The sequence below is a fragment of the Hyperolius riggenbachi genome, chromosome 2 (assembly GCF_040937935.1).
Source record: "Hyperolius riggenbachi isolate aHypRig1 chromosome 2, aHypRig1.pri, whole genome shotgun sequence".
Taxonomy (NCBI): Eukaryota; Metazoa; Chordata; class Amphibia; order Anura; family Hyperoliidae; genus Hyperolius; species Hyperolius riggenbachi.
In genome coordinates, this window is record NC_090647.1 from 409,929,326 (window position 1) to 409,952,013 (window position 22,688).

The 22,688-nt window shown below is 45.2% G+C and overlaps 1 protein-coding gene across 1 annotated transcript in view; it reads left to right on the top strand.

The window, feature by feature from the left end:
• Window positions 1–20,485, top strand: part of LOC137544514 (amine oxidase [flavin-containing]-like) — a 266,964-nt gene extending 246,479 nt beyond the window's left edge. Inside the window, exons 12-15 of the mRNA XM_068265600.1 lie at window positions 6,030–6,127; window positions 6,748–6,859; window positions 18,863–18,925; window positions 20,330–20,485. Coding sequence (XP_068121701.1) covers window positions 6,030–6,127; window positions 6,748–6,859; window positions 18,863–18,925; window positions 20,330–20,485 — 429 coding nt within the window. The remainder of the gene's footprint in view (window positions 1–6,029; window positions 6,128–6,747; window positions 6,860–18,862; window positions 18,926–20,329) is intronic.
• Window positions 20,486–22,688: the final 2,203 nt, after the last annotated feature.

A 22,688-nucleotide genomic window follows, 5' to 3' on the forward strand; every position in this document is an offset into this window, starting at 1 on the left:
AGGAAGCTGGCAGTGGCAGTGGCAGACCCGCCACCACTGCGAAGCCGTCGGCAGCAGCCACCCTCCCTCCTCCACCTCCTCCAGCAGCACCAGCAGGAGTGCGTCAGAAACGCACTGCTCCTCCTCCCTCTGCAACTCCTGCCGCCGACACTGAGGCCTGTTCTGGCAGCCAGTCCTCAGTGGCCTCCTCTGCTCCCTCCACTGATTCCCATGCCAGCAAAAGGCGTCACCAGACCCTGCTCAGCGACACCTTCCAGAGGGTGGTCAGGGTTCTGCCTCCCAGCAGCCGTCGCGTGCGTCAGCTGAACGGCTTGCTGGCACGGGCCATGTGCTCCCAACTCCTGTCTTATTCCCTTGTGCAGGAGGGGAGCGAGCCACCCGCCCTCCTCCACCTCCTCCAGCAGCACCAGCAGGAGGGCGTCAGAAACGCACTGCGCCTCCTCCCTCTGCAACTCCTGCCGCCAACACTGAGGCCTGTTCTGGCAGCCAGTCCTCAGTGGTCTCCTCTGCTCCCTCCACTGATTCCCGTGCCAGCAAAAGGCGTCACCAGACCCTGCTCAGCGACACCTTCCAGGGGGTGGTCAGGGTTCTGCCTCCCAGCAGCCGTCGCGTGCCTCAGCTGAACGGCTTGCTGGCACGGGCCATGTGCTCCCAACTCCTGCCTTATTCCCTTGTGCAGGAGGGGAGCGACATGCGTGCGCTCCTGATGTGTGCAGCCCCCGATTGGCCAATCCCTAGCTGACATTTTTTTGCACGCACGGCCATCCCTGCACTTCACCGCTCTGTGATGGCCAATGTCGGGAGAGGGCTGGATCACGCGGTGGGTCAACGGGTCCACGTCACCATGGACTCGTGGAGCAGCCGGTTTGGGACAGGCCGCTATCTGTCCTTCACCGTGCATTGGGTCAGCTTGGTGGAAGGGGGTGAAGAGGGGGGAGCAGCATCGGGCACTGTCAGAGCAGCAGCAGCAACAATGCAGTGGGTGGTGCCACCATGCAGGGTTAGCGGAATTGCAGCAGGTTCCTCTGATCCGCTTCCATCCTCCGTGAAGCCCCGCCACTGCCAAGAGCTGCTGGAATTGGTCAGCCTGGGGAAGACCAAACTGACGGCGAACCATGTCCTGGCCAAACTCTGAGAGCAGGAGAGGAATTTGCTGACCCCCAGAGGCCTCAGAGTCGGAGAGGTGGTGTCCGACAATGGGGCAAACCTGGTTGCTGCAATCAGCAGGGGAGACCTGACCCACATGCCCTGCCTGGCGCACGTCCTGAACCTGGTAGTCCAAAAGTTCCTGCCGACCTACCAGGGGATGGACTGACTCCTTAAGGTGGCAAGGAAGGTTGTGCGTCATTTCTGGCACTCGGCTGCAGCCGTAGCGAGCCTGGAAGAGGTGCAGAAGGAGCTGCACCTGCCACAGCACCGGCTCATGATCGATGTTCCAACTCACTGGAACTCCACCCTGGCGATGTTGGAGCGTCTGGTTGAACAGAGGCAGGCTGTCAGCCAGTACGTTGCACGAGCAACAGTTGCCGCCATCACTGCAACTGGGCGTGCCGCCACCAACCTCCCGTCCATCATCTCCACGGAGGACTGGGGGCACATGCAGCAGGTGTGCTCAGTGCTGGCACCCTTCCTGCAGGCCACCAACATGGTAAGCAGGGACCATGCAATGGTGTGCGAGTGGGTCCCCATGGTGTGTGTGCTGGGCAGGGCCCTGTATGCACTGCTGGAAGATGGAGCGGCAGCCTTGGACCAGCAGGAGCTGCAGGCAGCTTCACAGGCCACCTCTGAGGAGGAGGGCTTGGAGTTGGTGAAGGTCCCTGACCTTGCTGCTGATGAGGGGGAGCAGCAGAGCGCAGCTGGAGTGGTGCGGGGGTGGAGAGAGGATGAGGTGGAGGAGGCAGAGGATGAGGAGGACAGCACTGTCGGCTCTGGGGCTGCCAATGATGTGCCAGCAGACATGGCCAAACTCTTCCCAATGGCAGCGCACATGCTGAGGGGCCTGCGCAAGGACCCAAGGGTCATCCAGATGAAGCAGAGGGAGGACATCTGGATCTGCGTGATACTGGACCCACGTCTGAAGGGGAAGCTCAGCCAGTTCCTGCCTGCAGGAGGAGACCGTGCGCAACAAATAAGGGATTTGCAGCTGTCCCTTGTTGAGCGCTTGGAGGAAGCCTTCCCTCAGCCATCCACCCCCACTGTCCAGCCAGCACAGAGGCAGCAGCAGGTGCCTGCATCCACCAGCAGCAAGCGCACGTGCACCCCAGACCTGCTGTCTCTGACCAATGAGCTCTACATGAGTGTAGAGCTGCCAGGGACTAGAGAGGAGGTGCCTGCAGCAGCATCCTTCTCCAGTCACAGACAGCGCTTGACCCGCATGGTGGCTGACTACATGGGGTCCTTCAGCGGGCTTAACAGCGTTGCCCCTATTGATCCCATGGAGTATTGGGTCAAGCACCTGCCGATCTGGAGCGAGTTTGCGCAGTACGCCCTGGAAGTGCTCTCCTGCCCCCCTTCCAGCGTACTGTCAGAGCGTTGCTTCAGTGCAGCCGGTGGAGTCGTCACTGAGAAGCGATCTCGTCTGTCTCACAAGTCTGTGGACAGACTGACGTTTCTCAAAATGAACCAGGCTTGGGTGGAAGGCGAATTCCTGGCCCCTGTTGTCGGCGAGAGGGGGACATGAAGTGGCACACACACATTACACCTGCTGCTGCTGCTGTATTTCTTCCTGCTGTCTGTGTCTCCACTGCCAGGGAACGCATTAAAAGGTGCTGCTGCCCATGCGCCACCAGCTATTTACACTCAAAAACAGCTGCATTATTTTGAAAAAAAAATGTAATTATTTTAGAGGTGTCCGGGTTGAAAACTGTGCTGTCCCAATTGTGTATTGGACACAATGTGGGCTTCACGACCGCTGTCTGGAACCTCATGGTGTTTATTTACGGCCCTGGTACCACCGCTAGGAACCAGGGCCTATTATGTCTCGCTGCCTGCCCTCCTGCTGCCAGTCTGCCACACACTCATCCTCCTCACGCTGCCTGCTGCTGTATTTCCTCCTGCTGTCTGTGTCTCCACTGCCAGGGAACACATTACAAGGTGCTACTGCCCATGCGCCACCAGCAATTTACGTTCAAAAATAGCTGCATTATTTTGAATATTTTTTTTTTATTATTTTAGAGGTGTCCGGGTTGAAAACTGTGCTGTCCCAATTGTGTATTGGACACAATGTGGGCTTCACGACCGCTGTCTGGAACCTCATGGTGTTCATTTACGGCCCTGGTACCACCGCTAGGAACCAGGGCCTATTATGTCTCGCTGCCTGCCCTCCTGCTGCCTGCTGCCAGTCTGCCACACACTCATCCTCCTCACGCTGCCTGCTGCTGTATTTCCTCCTGCTGTCTGTGTCTCCACTGCCAGGGAACACATTACAAGGTGCAGCTGCCCATGCGCCACCAGCTATGTCTCGCTGCCCGCCTGCCTGCTGCCACTGCCACACACTCATCCTCCTCACACTGCCTGCTGTTGTATTTCCTCCTGCTGTCTGTGTCTCCACTGCCAGGGAACACATTACAAGGTGCTACTGCCCATGCGCCACCAGCAATTTACGTTCAAAAATAGCTGCATTATTTTGATTTTTTTTTATTTTATTATTTTAGAGGTGTCCGGGTTGAAAACTGTGCTGTCCCAATTCTGTATTGGACACAATGTGGGCTTCACGACCGCTGTCTGGAACCTCATGGTGTTCATTTACGGCCCTGGTACCACCACTAGGAACCAGGGCCTATTATGTCTCGCTGCCTGCCCTCCTGCTGCCTGCTGCCAGTCTGCCACACACTCATCCTCCTCACGCTGCCTGCTGTTGTATTTCCTCCTGCTGTCTGTGTCTCCACTGCCAGGGAACACATTACAAGGTGCAGCTGCCCATGCGCCACCAGCTATGTCTCGCTGCCCGCCTGCCTGCTGCCACTGCCACACACTCATCCTCCTCACGCTGCCTGCTGTTGTATTTCCTCCTGCTGTCTGTGTCTCCACTGCCAGGGAACACATTACAAGGTGCTGCTACCCATGCGTCACCAGCTATTTACGCTCAAAAATAGCTGCATTCTTTTGAAAAAAAAATTTTTAAATTATTTTAGAGGTGTCCGGGTTGAAAACTGTGCTGTCCCAATTGTGTATTGGACACAATGTGGGCTTCACGACCGCTGTCTGGAACCTCATGGTGTTCATTTACGGCCCTGGTACCACCGCTAGGAACCAGGGCCTATTATGTCTCGCTGCCTGCCCTCCTGCTGCCTGCTGCCAGTCTGCCACACACTCATCCTCCTCACGCTGCCTGCTGTTGTATTTCCTCCTGCTGTCTGTGTCTCCACTGCCAGGGAACACATTACAAGGTGCTGCTGCCCATGCGCCACCAGCTATGTCTCGCTGCCCGCCTGCCTGCTGCCACTGCCACACACTCATCCTCCTCACACTGCCTGCTGTTGTATTTCCTCCTGCTGTCTGTGTCTCCACTGCCAGGGGACACATTACAAGGTGCTGCTGCCCATGCGCCACCAGCTATTTACGCTCATAAATAGCTGCATTATTTTGAAAAAAATTTTTTTTTAATTATTTTAGAGGTGTCCGGGTTGAAAACTGTGCTGTCCCAATTGTGTATTGGACACAATGTGGGCTTCACGACCGCTGTCTGGAACCTCATGGTGTTCATTTACGGCCCTGGTACCACCGCTAGGAACCAAGGCCTATTATGTCAGTCACATCACACTGCCTGACACACACTACTCCTCCTCCTGTAGCTGCATTGAGCTTCTGCTGTCTGTGTGCTGCTACCACTGCCAGGGAGAACAGAAGAAGAACTATTTTCTGCTGCCACCCACTCTCCTACCAGCTATTACCACACTACAATAGCTGCAACTACTTCCTCCTCCTGCTGATGTATGTGTTTTACCACCGCCAGGGTACACAGAAAAAGGCGCTGTGGCTTGCAATGTGCCACTACCTATTATGCCATCAACACAAATATAACTATGGTGTTATTAAAATAAAATATTTCCACAAATGAAGTAAAAAAAAAATGAAGAAGAAGAAGAAGAAGATACTATTTTTGATACCTTTTTTATAACTACTACATTACCACATAATCACTTGATGTTTTTCTTCATAAAAAAGGTGGTTTCATGCATCATTGACCTCCAATACAAGTTTTAAAAGCTATTTAAGGCCAGCTCGAATATTTTACTCGAATACAGACTCGGATAGTGACGTCGGATATCCGAGTTCGAATCGGGTATTCGATTAACTCGAATGTCGAACTTCGAGTGAATTCGGATAGTTTACTATCCGAATTCGACCAAACTCGAATAGGATAATGAGGTAGCGGATCAACACTGTTTCCAATAGATTTCAGAATGAAATCTATTGGAAATCTATTGGAAATGCATTATTGGACCATTAGATCCAATGCAACTCTATGGGCCATCGATCTGCTGCCAGCAGCAGATCGACCTAGATTTTCCATCATGTCAGATAGATCAAATCGAAATCAATCAAAATTGGCTGCAAATCGATCGATCGATAGATTTGATAGAATCGATTTCTGAACGATTCTATAGAATCGATCGATCAATGGCTGAAATTGACCAGTGTATGGACCCCTTTATAGGGCTTATAAGCTGTTGTTATCAGGAACTGCAGAGTCCTCAGTAATTTTATGGGCAATAGCCTGGCCAGACAGCTCCCTCTCCAAGATAAATGTCAAGCTCAAGAATTAATTCATTTGTCCTTCTCATGTGCTGGAGCATTGAACTCCATAAGTTGATTGTGATTATTCCAATGCCTAAGATTTATCTGGATATTTACAGAATTGGATATTTGAGTATATGCAATTTGGTTAGAAGTCATGAGTCGAACAAGTAGAAAAATTGACTTTTACTTTACTTTAATCACCAACCTATGTATGGTTTGCTTCAGTTTGCATATCTATTGCCATAGTTGGTGTGTAATTCAGATGTTTACTGTGAATTTTTCACCAGCCTGTGCATTACGAAGAAAAGAACTGGTGTGAGGAGCAGTACTCAGGAGGCTGTTACACAGCTTACTTCCCACCAGGAATCTTGACTCAGTATGGAAGGTAAGAAATATTTTATTTTTTATTTAAAATGTATTAAAATCCAGGCCAGACTTCGTTAGTATCTCAGGGACTCCCTGTATCACGTATTCACCCTATACTGCACATGGTTTATATCCTCTAGTGTGTGATGTTTTCTTTTCCTTTTTTGGGGGGGGGGGAGGGTGACACAGGACTTTTTGCCTGGAGTGAGAGAAAGTCTAGAAATGCCCATGCCTTGACACTGACCAGGCCCCAGGCACCTGTCTAGGTTGACTTGGAGGATCCTGCTCTGGCTGTGTCAGTTTCATTCCTGTCCATTAAAACTGATACAAAACTGATGGAAAACTGATACAAAATAAAATAAATGTACTGGACAGGACAGTACAGAACTGGAAAAGAACTGTACACATTATCATATGGTGTATGTGTGAATGCAGCCCAAATCATTTTTCTGTCCTGTTCTGTCAGTTCCATTCATGGTCAATAAAACTGATACAAAACTGATGCAAACTGAATTTTTTTTTCACTTTACTAGTAAATAAATGCTGTTGTTCTCTATAGTGTATATAGTACATCAGGGTCTAGGTTAATTTGGTGCTTTAGTTTTATATTTTAACATTCTTTTCTCCACATATTTAAAGAGTTCTTCGACAGCCTTTCGGTCGTATCTACTTTGCTGGCACAGAAACTGCCACTGAATGGAGTGGATATCTTGAAGGTGCAATTCAGGCTGGAGAGAGAGCAGCTAGAGAGGTATGTGTTATGTTCACCTTTTGTATCATTAAGCTAGAAAAATTGTCTTAATTTGTCAGCAGCTTCAAAAGAATGTCATGGTGTGTACTCATGGCCAAGCACCAGCTGTTCTATATTGGCTGCAGATAAGAGGTGTCGTGGGCACTAAACTCAAACTTTCATACACGTTTGAGTTCACGCGAACCGCCATAGACTTCAATGGGCAGCTGAATTTAGAAACCTATAGGGACTCTTTCTCACCGCAAAAGTGATGGAAAAGTTTTTTTTTAAGGGGTCCAACACCTGGACTGTGGCATGCCGGAGGGGGTTCCATACCAAAAGTCCCAGCAAAAATTACGGAGTTGACGCAAAGTCTGGTTTTAATCCCTAAAAGACACAAATCACACTACATTCCTACATTTGAAGAATAAAGGACTGCTTTTAAATGTCCAGAGGGGTAATGTAAGGGTTATGCCCGCTTCACACTGACAGACCAAACTGTGACAGACCAAACGCTGTTTAACGCACCGCGAACAACTGCAAAGAGTTGCTTATAGTTGACACTCTCAGGATTTAAATGCTGTCCTCACTGTGGCAATCTTTGTGTAGTGGTCGACGTGTTTGTGCCCATGTTGGCGAGAGTGCAGGCGATGGATTATTTCCAGCCCCTATGATCAGGCTGAGGTAGTTTAATGACAGTAAAGGGACCAGAAAAACACTGGTTCTGCAGTGTGGGCCCAGAGTTGGCCTGGTATTGCCTGAGATGACCACAAAAAAGTTTTTGCGAAAACTTATCCAGCCGATCGAATTTGGTCTGTCCACGATGAAGCACAGACCTTATCATCTTGGGTGTGCCCCCAACACACTCATATAAGGTCATTGCTTCATTGTGAAGCCCCTTCACCGCGTATGAGGGGGAATGACATCATGTACATGCCTTTTTTTGGGTTGTTGCAGCCACTGTGTAGCACCAGAGGCCAGAAAAATTAGGCATGTACAATAACATGCCAGAAAAACCTGGTCTTGTAGCAGCCACCGCGATAGCAGCGTCCTTAAACATTCAGGATTAACCTGGACCCTTGTTGGTGGTGGCGGAGAAGTCAGGTGCAGAGATGATAAACAGCTGTGTGGGTAGTAGGAGAGGAATCTTCGCCAGGAGACTTGGGCGCAGGATACAGCCGGTATGGCTTATCCTGCTGCTGCACAAGTTCCCGGCGATGTTAATTACTATTCCTCCTCTAGGTCGAAGTGGATAGTGGGGAATGATGCAATTCAGCTTTCAGCTATTGCTGGAGGCTGAATTACAGTGTTTTAAAAGTAACTTCAGCTCCCTCTTCTGACAGCGCTAAAGTTACTCACTGTGTGCCGCTATAGCCATAATTCCTATTACAGTCTATGGTGGCACCGGCTGTGCCCAAGTCTCCTGCGCTGGATTGCGAGTGGTCGTGTGTGGGGACTGACTTACAAGTCTTCGGGCAGGCAGTAACCCTTCCGGGATCCATGCCTCATTCATTTTAATAAAGGTGAGGTACTGAACACTTTTTTGACCTAGGCAACTTCTCTTTTCAGTGACTTCTCTTTTCAGTGACAGTGTCAATATCCGCAGTTAAGGCTAGGTAGTCCGCTACCTGTCGGGCTGTGGCCATGCGTCCAACTAAACTGCACATGTCCAACATCACCATCATCTGCAGCAGACACAAAAAAAATGCCACACTGGTGAGCTTTGAAATGACGGCATTCTGGTGGTAGCAACAGCACTATGGCAGAGATTAGATTGTGAGCCCCTCTGAGGGTCAGTTAGGTGACAAGACAATATACTCTATACATCACTATGGAAGATGTTGGCGCTATATAAATACTAAATAATAATAATACACGGAAGTTAGGTCACCCAAAAACAATAATTCAGGGGTGTGTTGGGCACCTTTTGCAAGTGTGTACATATGTCTCCCGGTACCTACCAACAATTTGTTAGTGATCAGGTAAAGTCTGGGTAAAAGAACAATTCCCTCAGCACTTAAGAAAGTACCTTCAGCGTCAGCCACTGATGGATAGAGATGTCGCGAACTGTTCGCCGGCGAACGGTTCCAGGCGAACTTTGGGGGTTCGCATTCGCCTACCAAACGCGAACTTTCCCGGAAGTTTGATTCGCCCCATAAAGCTCTATTGAACAAAACTTTGACTCCTTATATTACAGCCAGCAGACACATTATTGCCATACACACTGCTCTCAATGCTGGAGGCCCTCCCTCCTCCAAGTAAGGTCCTTATACTGCCTACACTAATTAGTTAAGGGACAGCTGCTACACACTCTGCTAGGGAGATTTTAATTAGCCTGTTTGTGGGTACCTCCCCCCTCCTACCTCCTACCGGAGGGAGGAGGGTCTCATCTGCCAGGGAATTCCAGTATTTCAAAAAACAGCTTATATACCATGATAGGGATTTGAACCCAGGCCTCAGTGTATGGTAGGCAACTAACATATCCATTGTACCACCAACACTTCTAGCTGAAAGTAGCTGAAAGTAGCCTAGCATGTACCATTTATGCTTAATGCAAGAGAAAAATTAGACAAGACAAATAACATTTATATCACACTTTTCTCCTGGCAGACTCAAAGCACCAGATTCAGCCACTAGGGCACACTCTATAGGCAGTAGCACAGATATGTAGCCAGACATGGCCTTGTATTTTGTGTTCAACAGTTGTCAAGAGAAAAATTAGACAAGCTAGCAGTGTTAGGAAGACTTGCCTAAGGTCTCCTACTGAATTTGTGCTGGCTTACTGAACAGACAGAGACAAGATTCGAACTCTGGTCTCCTGTGTCAGAGCCATTCACCATTACACCATGCAGCCACTGCTTACAGACATGTAGCCAGACATGGTCTCTGGTTTGCAGAGACGTAAAGACCCCATCTTTGGAATCCAAGTCTAACAATATGTCTTCTACCTGCATGAGACATTTCGTGAAATTCAGACGTTGCTAACGGCCATGGCTGTGATTTATGTACGTCAGCATTACGACCATTGAAATTGCCCAAATAAACAGGTTTTTGTGACCCTAGGCTATGACCTCTTTGGCCTAGGGGCCCGAAACTCACCAGTCATGTTCCCCCTAAGGGTCCCTACAATGCTAGAAAATTTGCCACTGCTGAGCAATTGCCCTTTGAAAAGATGTGAGATTTTGGAAAGTGAAATAGGGAGGCAATGAAAGCCTATGGGGGATTTTACCAATTTTGGACCCCTGTAACTCTGGTTTGCAGAGATGTAGGGACCCCATCTTTGGATTCCAAGTCTAACAATATGTCTTCTACCTGCATGAGACATTTCATGAAATTCAGACGTTGCTAATGGCCATGGCTGCGATTTATGTACGTCAGCATCACTACCATTGAAATTGCCCAAATAAACAGGTTTTTGTGACCCTAGGCTATGACCTCTTCGGCCTAGGGGCCCAAAACTCACCAGTCATGTTCCCCTTAAGGGTCCCTACAATGCTAGAAAATTTGCCACTGCTGATCAATTGCCCTTTGAAAAGATGTGAGATTTTGGAACTGTAAATAGGAAGCCCAATGAAAGCCTATGGGGGATTTTACCAATTTTAGACCCCTGTAACTCTGGTTTGCAGAGATGTAGGGAACCCATCTTTGGAGCCCAAGTCTAACAATATGTCTTCTACCTGCATGAGACATTTTGTGAGATTCAGACGTTGCTAAAGGCCATGGCTGCGATTTATGTACCTCAGAATTGCCACCATTGAAATTGCCCAAATAAACAGGTTTTTGTGACCCCAGGCTATGACCTCTTCGGCCTAGGGGTCCGAAACTCACCAGTTATGATCCCCCTAATAGAGTTGGGCCGAACGGTTCGCCTGCGAACGGTTCCATGCGAACTTCAGTGGTTCGCGTTCGCGTCCCGCAGGCGAAGTTTTGCGGAAGTTCGGTTCGCCCCATAATGCACCATGAGATTCAACTTTGACCCTCTACATCACAGTCAGCAGGCCCAGTGTAGCCAATTAGGCTACACTAGCCCCTGGAGCCACTCCCCCCTAATAAAAGGCAGGCAGCGGCGGCCATTACGCTCACTCGTGTGCCTGCATTAGTGAGAGTAGGGCGAGCTGCTGCAGACTGTCTCTCATAGGGAAAGATTAGTTCGGCTTAGCTTGTTCCTTCCTGGCTGCATACCTGTTCTGTTCAGTGAGCCCACCATACCTGTTCTGTTCAGTGAGCCCACTGCATACCTGTTCAGTGAACCTGCCACTGCATACCTGTTCTGTGAACCCACCACTGCATACCTGTACTGTGAACCCACCACTGCATACCTGTTCAGTGAACCCACCACTGCATACCTGTTCAGTGAACCCACCACTGCATACCTGTTCAGTGAACCCACCACTGCATACCTGTTCAGTGAACCCACCACTGCATACCTGTTCAGTGAACCCACCACTGCATACCTGTTCAGTGAAGGGGCTTGCGTATCACAATGAAGAAATGACCGGCGCCTAGATGAGTGTCTCGGGGGGCACACAAAAGATAATAAGGTCATTGCTTCATTGTGGTCAGACCAAATTTGATCAGCTGGACAGTCACTGTTCTGTCATTCAGCTACATCAGCCAGGCGACCATATGGGCTGTAAAGCCACCAAAACCTGCACTCTTGCCATGGTGCGCACCAGTCCAGCACGGCCGTCACTACACAAACAGCTGTTTGCGGTGCGTTACACGGTGAGTTTGGTGTGTCAGTGTGAAGCAGTACCTTAATTACAGTACCTGATTGATGTATACACATGCAAGATGTTTTAAAGCACTTTAGGCCTGTCATTTAGCATTCAATGTGATTTCTGCCCTTAAAACGCTGCTTTGCGTCAAATCCAGATTTTTCCCGGGGACTTTTGGCGTGTATCCCACTCCGCCATGCACCAGCACCAATTCAGTAGGAGACCTTAGGTAAGTCTTCCTAACACTGCTATCTTGTCTAATTTTTCTCTTGACAACTGTTGAACACAAAATACAAGGCCATGTCTGGCTACATGTCTGTAAGCAGTGGCTGCATGGTGTAATGGTGAATGGCTCTGCCTCTGACACAGGAGACCAGAGTTCGAATCTCGTCTCTGTCTGTTCAGTAAGCCAGCACCTATTCAGTTGGAGACCTTAGGCAAGTCTTCCTAACACTGCTATCTTGTCTAATTTTTCTCTTGACAACTGTTGAACACGAAATACAAGGCCATGTCTGGCTACATGTCTGTAAGCAGTGGCTGCATGGTGTAATGGTGAATGGCTCTGCCTCTGACACAGGAGACCAGAATTTGAATCTCGTCTCTGTCTGTTCAGTAAGCCAGCAAATATTCAGTTGGAGACCTTAGGTAAGTGTTCCTAACACTGCTAGCTTGTCTAATTTTTCTCTTGACAACTGTTGAACACAAAATACAAGGCCATGTCTGGCTACATATCTGTGCTACTGCCTATATAGAGTGTGCCCTAGTGGCTGCAGCTTTGGTGCTTTGAGTCTGCCAGGAGAAAAGTGTGATGTAAATGTTATTTGTCTTGTCTAATTTTTCTCTTGCATAAAGCATAAATGGTACATGCTAGGCTACTTTCAGCTACTTTCAGCTACTTTCAGCTACTTTCAGCTAGTAGTGTTGGTGGTACAATGGATATGTTAGTTGCCTACCATACACTGAGGCCTGGGTTCAAATCCCTATCATGGTATATAAGCTGTTTTTTGAAATACTGGAATTCCCTGGCAGATGAGACCCTCCTCCCTTCGGTAGGAGGGAGGAGGGAATGGGTAGAAGGGAGGAGGGAGGAGGGAGGAGGGAATAGGTGGGAGGAGGGAGGAGGGAGGTGGAAGCCCACAAGAGGCTAATTAAAATCTCCCTAGCAGAGTGTGTAGCAGCTGTCCCATAACTAATTAGTGTAGGCAGACAACTGAGTCAAATGGTATAAGGACCTAGCTTGGAGGAGGGAGGGTGAGCGGGTCCTCCAGCAGTGATGTGTATTTCACTCAATCATGTCTGCCTCCAGGTATTAGAGCCTTTGAAACATATTTTTCTAGGTGTCAGAATTTTTTCTTTTTTACAAAGTTCGCCTCCCCATTGAAGTTTATTGCGGTTCGCGAACTTTTTCGCGAACCGAACCTTTCGCGGAGGTTCGCGAACAGCGTTCGCGAATCGAAAATCGGAGGTTCGCGACATCTCTACTGATGAAATGAAACAAGCGCCTCAAAAGTGATCAAGTAGGAGCAGATTCATGGCCTGGTGATGCAACCCATTGGCTGGTGTCGTTACCATTACCAGCCTGCTGCGCCAAAAAGATCTCTGCAACCTTGGGAGATCTGAGCATGCGTGAAGATTTACGCTCATCAGTTACTTTGTGGATTGCAGGATATAGCAAGGAGAAATGCCAGTTATACTGGATGCACTGTTACCAGTAATGAACGAAAATGATGATATTCTTTTTGCATTAATTTTTGTGAAAATAATGTTAAATCTGCCTTTGAAGCAAAAATGCCATAGAAAATCCTTTTGTAATAAATGTGCTTTTTTGTGAATTTTTGCGGTAAAAATAAATTATTGTTTGCGGTAAAAATATATATATGTATTTTTTGCATTTTCCCAGTAAAACAATGATTTTTCACGCTTTCTCAAGCTTTCACCATATTACAAAAATATTCTAGAAATATAAAATGCCATCTTTTAATGCAAAAATGACTTTGCCACATATTCGCAAGCAACAATGCTGTGCACAGGCTTTATTGAACACTTGTTGTTGCTTAGAGACCTCCATAAACTAATTATTAAACAGCCTGAATTGTGCCTTGGTACGTTTTGCTGTGCTTGTCTCTATGCTCGCATAGTCTTCACTTTATCTGCATAATCCAGATATTTGGTCATAACAGTGCATGGTGTGCACTAAGCATTAGTATCAAGAGGATGTCCCAGTCCTATGTGCCCGTTCAACTTTACACTTGTCCACAATGCCCAGCACTTGCAGATTCAGAGTGAACAAAAGTACTGCAGCATGGAGGGGGAGAAAGATCCAGGCAAGCCTTCCAGGCACGGATTGTTCCTCCATGACCTGTTTTCCAGGTCTTGCATCTTGTCATACATCTCTCTGTTTCGCATCTCCACCCTCCACATGCAATCTTTATATTTATCCTTGCCAACTTCACACTTTGAAATATAGTGTTTCGCCTGTTTAATATGATTAGTGTGCGCCATTAAATCTTTTTGAACTGCTGTAAAGACTGTGTCACAGTTGTATGTACCATGGCATTTAACTTTGGTTTCTACTTTTGGACTACTGCAGCCAGTTTATTATATTTATCCCTTGTTTTGCACCTGGAGTCTCGTTCCTCCGCCCATTCCTGACCACCATCATCAGCAGTGTCCCAGTTCTGAAACAGTGAAGAAGTCAGGCCAGGGCCGCCTTCAGGGCATCACAGGTGGGAATGATGTATGGGCAGGGCCGGATTTCTGGGAAGATCACAGAGGCCACGGCCTAGGGCGATAAAAATCAGCAGGGCGCAGGACTTGGAGAGATAAGAGGTCACATGTCAAAGTAAATCACCTCTCCTGCTTTACTTTGGTCTGCCTGAATTCCAGAGATCCCTGCATCTCTCTCACTTGTGCAAAGTGTGTGTTATGCCAGTCAGCATCTGCTGTCACCTGTATGATGACAGGGGACAAACAATCTGCTGTGAGAAGAAAAATATATGGGCTCAAGTAGCAGAACTCTTGACTTCCGATTAGTTTTTTTCATGCAGTACGCATTCACAGGCAGGAATTAGTAGCTCTCCCCTCTCCCTGACTAATGGTTTATTACTAGTAGGTCAGTGCTGTTAAAGACCTCAGATCTGTTAATTTTATGGCTTTCTCCTAGAGAATGACAACACCATTCTTTGTGTGAGTTTAACTCTTTCCTGGCTTTTTTTTTTTGCCAGCAAAGTACTGTGTTAGCCATCAATGAAAGTAGGATGTTTTGAAACAGAATGACAACTGTGTTACATTTATTTATATTTACAAAACAATCAATGCATCTCCTGCTGACTGTATATATAAAGCTGTGTGCCTAACATCTTGTATACAATAGCAAACTCTGAAGATGGCTCATTAACCAAAGGCTCACTGTTTTTCTTTTGGTTAGCCAATAAAAAGTGTTGTTCTGATACAAAACTTCCTACTGACTGATTTTAAGATCTATCTTAAGTGCTAAATTGTCACTGTGTAAAGTACACCTGAGCTTATGCTGGGTACACACAATGCAATTTTCTGACAGATTTACTGTCAGATCGACTATTTCCAACATGTCCGATCTGCTTTCCAATCAATTTTCTGAATGATTTTTCATAGAAGTGAACAGCAAATTGATCGAAAAATTGAAATCAGTTCAAACATGATGGAGATAATCGACCTGACAGTAAATCTGTCAGAAAATTGCATCATGTGTATATAGCATTACACTACATCTATGCCAGTGTGTGTAGTGTCGGATCCTTCTACTTACCTGTCTTCTGTTTTGGATGGGCTTCTCTGCATTGTGTTGCACTGTCCCCTATTTGTGGCTCTGACAGCAGCAAGTAGCACAGAGGACAAAGAAGTAGCGATGTCCACTGGGGCATCCTGTGATTTTGCACTCCTGTATGCATGTGCACAGGAGCTGAGGGAGTGTTATGGGTATGCGTACTTGACAAGTGCTGCTCATACATGAGCATCATTTCTGAAGTATGCAAGCCCAGAACACTATCGCCTGCTGTGCATGCAGACGGGAGAGCAAAATTACATGGAGTGGATAGAGCATGCACTGCTTCTTTGTTGAACAGGGCAAATCAGCAAAACAGAGGAGGGCCCATTCAAACTAGTCTGAATTGGACAGAATGGGGGGGGCGGTTGGTGACAGCCGGCCTAGGGCGCTGGAAAGTACAAATCCGGCCCTGTGTATGGGGCCTGAATGAATCTGGGGCCCGGCAAACATTGCCATACACAAGCCCCATCTGCAATCTGTTTCTGTCCTTCTGGATGCCCATTAATGTGGTGAGAAGTGCCGGGAGGCTCATCCAGTACCTTAGTCAGTAAGTCAATAAAGTAATATGGCAGGAGTGAGGGGGGCCCAGTAGGTTTGCCCAGCAGGGGGCACAAAAATTTCTGATGGCAGCTCTGAGTCACGCTCCTACGATTGCTCTGTCCCTGCTTCGGATACCATCTTGGATTTATCAACCACTTTTTATTTCCATTCAGAGTGGGTCAAATACTTCTCCATGACCCACTCACATGATCTGCAGGTGAACCAGGGCTGAAAGCCCTGCTATTTCCTCCTGCTGAACCAGGGATTGTGCCCAGTGATATGGAATCCGTAGGAGTGCTTTTGCTGTGTGGGCGTTCAGGCTGACGGACAACTTGGCACGGAACTTCACTTCCAGCTTCCCCCCTACAAGCGCCAGAACCGGAAGTCCTGAATGCAGACTATATTATAGGAGCCCATTTATATTAGGATAGTTATTACTTATGATTTTTCTCAAAAGTTTTCAGGAATTTGTGCATAAAACTAATTCTAAAAGCTTTAAGTCGTGTTTTCTTTTTCAGTTAAAAAGCAATCTGACACAAGGGGATATAAAAATGATACATACCTGGCGCTTCCTCCAGCTTTCTTCAGACTGACCGGTCCCTCTCTGTCCTCCTGTGCTGCCTGGATCCTCCACTATTCAGCCTGTAAACTCCTTCAGTTTGGGGCATGCTACTGTACAGGTGAAGAATGCTCCCAGTAATTTGGAGAGTGATTAAGGGGAGCGTGCAGCCGGACTGCAGATGCTCCAACGGGCCCTGACTGAAGTACTTTACGGCCCGAATAGCAGGGGATCCAGATGGTGCAGGAGGACAGTGAGGGAGAAATCAGCCTGAAGGGAACTGGAGGAAGCCACAGGTATGTATAATTTTTTTGTTATATCCCCCTTCTCAGGTACACTTTAAAGAGACTCCGACCAGTACTGCAGAGTACTTAAAGATGCATACCTTTCTGTAGCTTGTGCTCTCCTCTTTTATTTGATGCCTGAATCACCATTCTACATCAAACAGTGTTTGTTCAATTTCAATTTAAAAATCGCAGCTGCCATCTTGGCTATGTTATATCTTCTGGGTCACCCCTGTCTTCACTGTTAGAGAAGTACCTCACTGAATGAAGCAGGAAGAGGAAGTGACACAGATGGCCATTGCAAGAGGCTCCTCCAGAGGGGTCATAGCATGACTTTGTTGAAAGTCGTCTGGCCCCATGCATTTTATAGTGGCAATACCAGGGAGAGTTTGGATAAAACAAATGGCTGGTAAGTGTGCTGACACACTCAGTTGTTCGTGGGTATCCTTAAAGGCATACCCATGAGAGGTGCTTGGAGTCCCTTTAATGACTATGCACATTTTATGTGACCATGCAAATTCTATGAATTTATGAAGTAAATACAATGAACATAGAAAAATAAAACACTGGTTAAGTACATCAACAGTGTAATGTACGTTATATTTTTCCTACAGTCCTCATCTGTTTATATTTTTCTTCTAACTAAAGTAATTTTCTGCATAAATACCTAAAAAAAGGAATGTTAAAACTACAGTAAAATATGAAAAGTTTTAAACTGAGCATATAAATCATTTCCTGACTTTTTATTTTTAAATAGACCCCTGTATGTTGTTTAAATAGTTCAATGTTTAAACTATGGTAAATGCCATTAACTAATTTTCAAACATAGGTCACTTATTTCTTGGTAGAAAAAATGAACATCATTTAATATTTAATACAAATAGTGAGGGGTTTTTTTGTTTGTTTTTAGAAAAACAAAAATATTTTATGCACATAAATTATCTTGCAACTTAATTGGTTTTATTTTTATATTATCGTTTATTTTTCGATTACCGGCCCTACAGTATATACATGAGTGTGGTGTACATTAAAAAAGGGCGTCGGGAAAAAAGGGCGCGTGGTGTAAACGATAAACAGTATTATCGTTTATTGAAATATTGTGTAGACTTTCGTTTAGAAATAGTGTTTTAAGAATTTATAAATCACTAAATAATGTGTATGAGATCGGCAATTCTTAAAACGTTAATCTTCCGTATTTGTAAACTGAAACTTATATTTACGTTTGTTAAAACCCTCCCTGTACCTATCCCTAACCCCTGTTGGTGCCTAAACCTAAGACCCCCCTGTTGGTGCCTAAACCTAAGACCCCCCAGTTGGTGCATAAACCTAAGATCCCCCTGTTGGTGCCTAAACCTAAGACCCCCCAGTTGGTGCCTAAACCTAAGACCCCCCAGTTGGTGCCTAAACCTAAGACCCCCCTGTTGGTGCCTAAACCTAAGACCCCCCTGTTGGTGCCTAAACCTAAGACCCCCCAGTTGGTGCCTAAACCTAAGATCCCCCTGTTGGTGCCTAAACCTAAGACCCCCCAGTTGGTGCCTAAACCTAAGACCCCCCTGTTGGTGCCTAAACCTAAGACCCCCCTGTTGGTGCCTAAACCTAAGACCCCCCTGTTGGTGCCTAAACCTAAGACCCCCCTGTTGGTGCCTAAACCTAAGACCCCCCAGTTGGTGCCTAAACCTAAGACCCCCCTGTTGGTGCCTAAACCTAAAATGTAAATAAAAAAATGTAATCAATTTTTTTGGGCGAAAAATAATGTTTTAGAAATGTTTTAGAAATAGTGATTTAGTATCTTTATAAACGTTATTCGTCACGGGCTCATTTTGTAAAGTTAAATCATCACAAACATAGTTATAAATCCTTAAAAATCTCCGGGCGCCGTTTGTTAAAACGTTAATAATCTCCGGCGTCTTTTTTTCCCTGTTCGGCGCCCGGTAAACGATATTTATAATAGGAGTGAATGGGGCGCCCTTTTTGTCCACTTGTCTCATGCGCCCAAATCTCCTGCTTCCCATGAATACATGAGTACATGAAGTATGCAGCACTGAGTTTAAAATTTTTATTAATTACATTTTGTGATGAAGCAAAGGGCTGTAATATACATTTAATGTTATGTTTCAGATCTTGTTTAACTTGGGGAGAATTTCAGAAAGTGAAATCTGGAGACCGGAACCAGAGTGTTTGGTAAGAAATAATGCAAGACTAAATTCAACAGCCATTGCCATCTTTTAACAACAAACAATTTATTACTATCCCAAATAAGTACGTCTCAAGTGGTTCATTTTCATTCACTATGTCCATTTGTTGATAAATACTGTACATAGTTGTGCCATTCATGCTGAGGGACAGGGAATGATGAGCAACCTCTTATTTCATACTTAAAAGTGTTAACAATGTGTATTTTGAGATGGAGAGCACGAGGGACAGAATGGCAGCTTGGGTTACTGTGTTAGGGAAAGCTAGGATAAAAGTGGTCAAATGAGAGAGGATAATAGGAAATTATAGAGTTTAGACAGAATAGAGTAAAAGAAGCGGAGGCAAAACAAAATTGAACCAGTGAGAACTGTAAGCTAGAGCAATTGATTTGTCAATGGAAAACAACTTTTATGTATAAATATAAAAACACATATTACTGTTAACTTGTATAGGATTAATATACCAACATGTTCTTGAAGTAAAGTGTCTTTATGTGGTGCTACATTATGTGGTGCTACATTCATTTTTAACATCCATATGCTGTATTTAAATTTAACTGTATGTCTAGAGGGTAAACAAAATCACCACATAATCATACATATCACATCTTTTAGTGTATGCCCCTATGGTTTTTTCTTTATATTTATTTTTTAACCTCTTGAGGACCGCAGTGCTAAACCCCTCTAAAGACCAGGCTATTTTTTGTTAAATTGGCCACTGCAGCTTTAAGGCCAAGCTGCAAGGCCGCACAACACAGCACACTAGTTATCCCCCCCCCCTTTACTCCCCACCAACAGAGCTCTCTGTTGGTGGAGTCTGATCGCCCAAACCCTCTAACCCCCACCCCCAGTGGGTTTTTTTTTCATAAATTTTTTTTTATTAAATGTACTTATTTATTTATGTATATTGTTTCCCTCCCTCCCCCCAGCCAGTCAATCATGGCGATCGGTTGTCATAGGCTTCAACCTATGACAGCCGATTGCTCTCTTGTACCCCACGGCTGTCCCCAGTACAGCGCTGCTGCAGATCACAGTGCTGTACTTAGTAAAAAGACACCGTCTAACAGTCTCCCGAGCGACAATCACTGCTCGGAGACTGAAGGCGGGGCGGAGCTCCGCCCCCCAAGCATGAGATGCGCACGCAGCCTGCGCGATTTCCTGCAGAAGCCAGACCCTGGTCTTGACGCCAATTGGCGTTAGGTGGTCCTGGGGCAGTCTTTAGGTACTTAAATTATCACGCCTCTTTAAAACTAGTGAATATAGCAGAGGAAATGGAAGTTAATCTAAAATCTTTTTATGCAAAACATTTTTTAAGAAATAATGTATATTATTTATGTTCAGTGAATACAATGTTGTGACCTGTGTAATGGAATGGTTTACAATTTTATTTTAGGATATTCCAGGCCTTCCAATTACAACTACCTTTTGGGAAAGAAACCTACCATCAGTACCGGGTTTGCTTAAAATTCTTGGATTTTCATCACTGCTTACATCATCAGCAGCATTAGGTCTAATGTTTTATAGAAAAGGCTTAATTTTTCATAATTAAACATTCATTTATGACCTCTATTTTAATTTATGCTCACTGTCAAATTTGTGACATATCTGTATAGTCAGCTCAGCTGTATTTATGTGAATGTAAAGTGCTTTTTTATATTTGAAGCACCTCTGATGTAGTTTGTGTTTAATGTTTGAGTTTTGTACTAGGAAATATTTAATTTGTTGAATTTGAGCTATACCGTCATTGGTCCTTTGTAATTTCATAATGACCTTTTTTTTACTAGTTTTTACTGACTTTGTAAGTTGCACCTGTTATAGCAATTCCATGAACAAACAAACTTTAAATATTAACGTACATCTGTCCTTGCTCCAAACCTGTTAAGCTCCAAAGTGCATTGCAGCCAAATAATGGTACCTGCACAAACTTTTTTTCACCTTAACGCCTTGGGAGTCCAGAAACTCAGGATGCTGTAATATGTATTTTCAAGTGTGGCATGATCTCACTCAGTAAATTTAGACATTAAGCAGGCACAAAGAGAAGGGATGAGAGCACACATTTTGTGGGATTATGATTTTTGCATTGGAATTTTGTGACTACAAGTTGAAAGTCGGAAATCATAATTCCCTGAATCTTGACATGTAAATTCCAAAAGTTACACGAAATGCCCATTTATGTAATGCACAAATGTTTTCACCTATAAATTGAAAATATTGACTGAGCATGTTATATGGGGCAAGAATGTGAAAACTGTAAGCGAAAAAGTGATTTTTATTAATTAATTTTAACCTATTGTGAATATACATTCACAAATTCACACTAATCATAATTTTATGCTTCGTGAAAAAACATTTTTGCAATAAATTAGAATTTCACAATGCAAATTAAGAATCCAGGAATTTTAGAATTCCTTTAGAATTCCATGCAAAATTCAGAATTTTGTCAAATTTGGAATTTTGCAATTTTGAATATGCCTAACAAAGAGCTTAGACCATGCGAGATATTTTTGGGAAAGATAGTATTTGTTTACTATAGCCCGTGGATTTAAGGTCACCTATTCTACTCTTACAGGAAACTGTTAGTGTGGTTCCATCTAGTTGCATGCACTACACTAAGATAGCAAATTAATAGACATATGGTAGCCATTTGTGCATGAAATAAGCTTATTGCTTAATGGATAAGTGTGTACAAATGCATATAAATATATATTACCTCAGGGTGCATAACATATTGATAATACCTCTTGATGTGTTGCATAGACAATTTATTTTTCTACTTCTGTTAACGTGATATTCCGTTAAGTCTTCTGAGTTCAAATCTATACATCACAAAGGATTTTGCAAACATCCTTTGAAATGTATTACCCTGTTTTCATCTGCCGGGATAGCCTTAGGCATAGCTCAACTTTTTGCTACGAGTACGAGATGTATCCGTTTTGTGATTAGTGCAGGTGATTGTTTCCAGAGTTACAGTGCATTCCAGTATATGCACCCAGTAGAGTGCATCCCAGTATATAGATTTATAAAGTGCCAACATATTCAGTGGTGCTGTACAAAGCAAGAAACAAACATGGGACACATGAGAATACAGACAGTGGAATACTCCAATATAGATATTGGAACAAAATACAGAATTGATACAAAATACTGAATTGTTAATTATAGTGACAAAAGTAACATGTATGAAATGTGTAACAAATTCCAAGACAAAAAAGGGTGAGAGATCCTTGCTCACAATCTAAAGGAATGAGGGTGTGTGGGGGGGGGGGGGAGTAATGGGGTGGTATACAATATTCATGCCTAGAGGCAATTTGATTTTAGGTTATCTAGTAAGGAGTACAACTTAGCCAAAGGTCAAATGGCCTACAACGGTGTAACTACAATTCATTGTGCCCTCTTGCAAAACTTTGATGGGGCACCCTAATGGTCACACCCCTTTCTTTGCCTCTGTTGTTCCCCTCCACAGTCTTGGGGCCCATCTCACTAGGCTCATAAAACAAGTGTGGCCATCATAATCTTCACACTCAAGTGTAGCGACAAAAACAGCTGATCTAAAGGATGGCCCCCTGTATGGAAGGAAGGGAAGGTTAGTAGTTGGGCCCCCACAGCTCTGGGCCCCCTGCGATCGCACATGCTGCTCTTCTCTAGTTACTCCCCTGGGCCTAATGTAGAGTATATGCTTGTTGGAGAAAAAAGGGGGGTAGCGTTTAAAGATATCAGTCTGGATCAATAATTACAGAGAGCAGTAACATTTA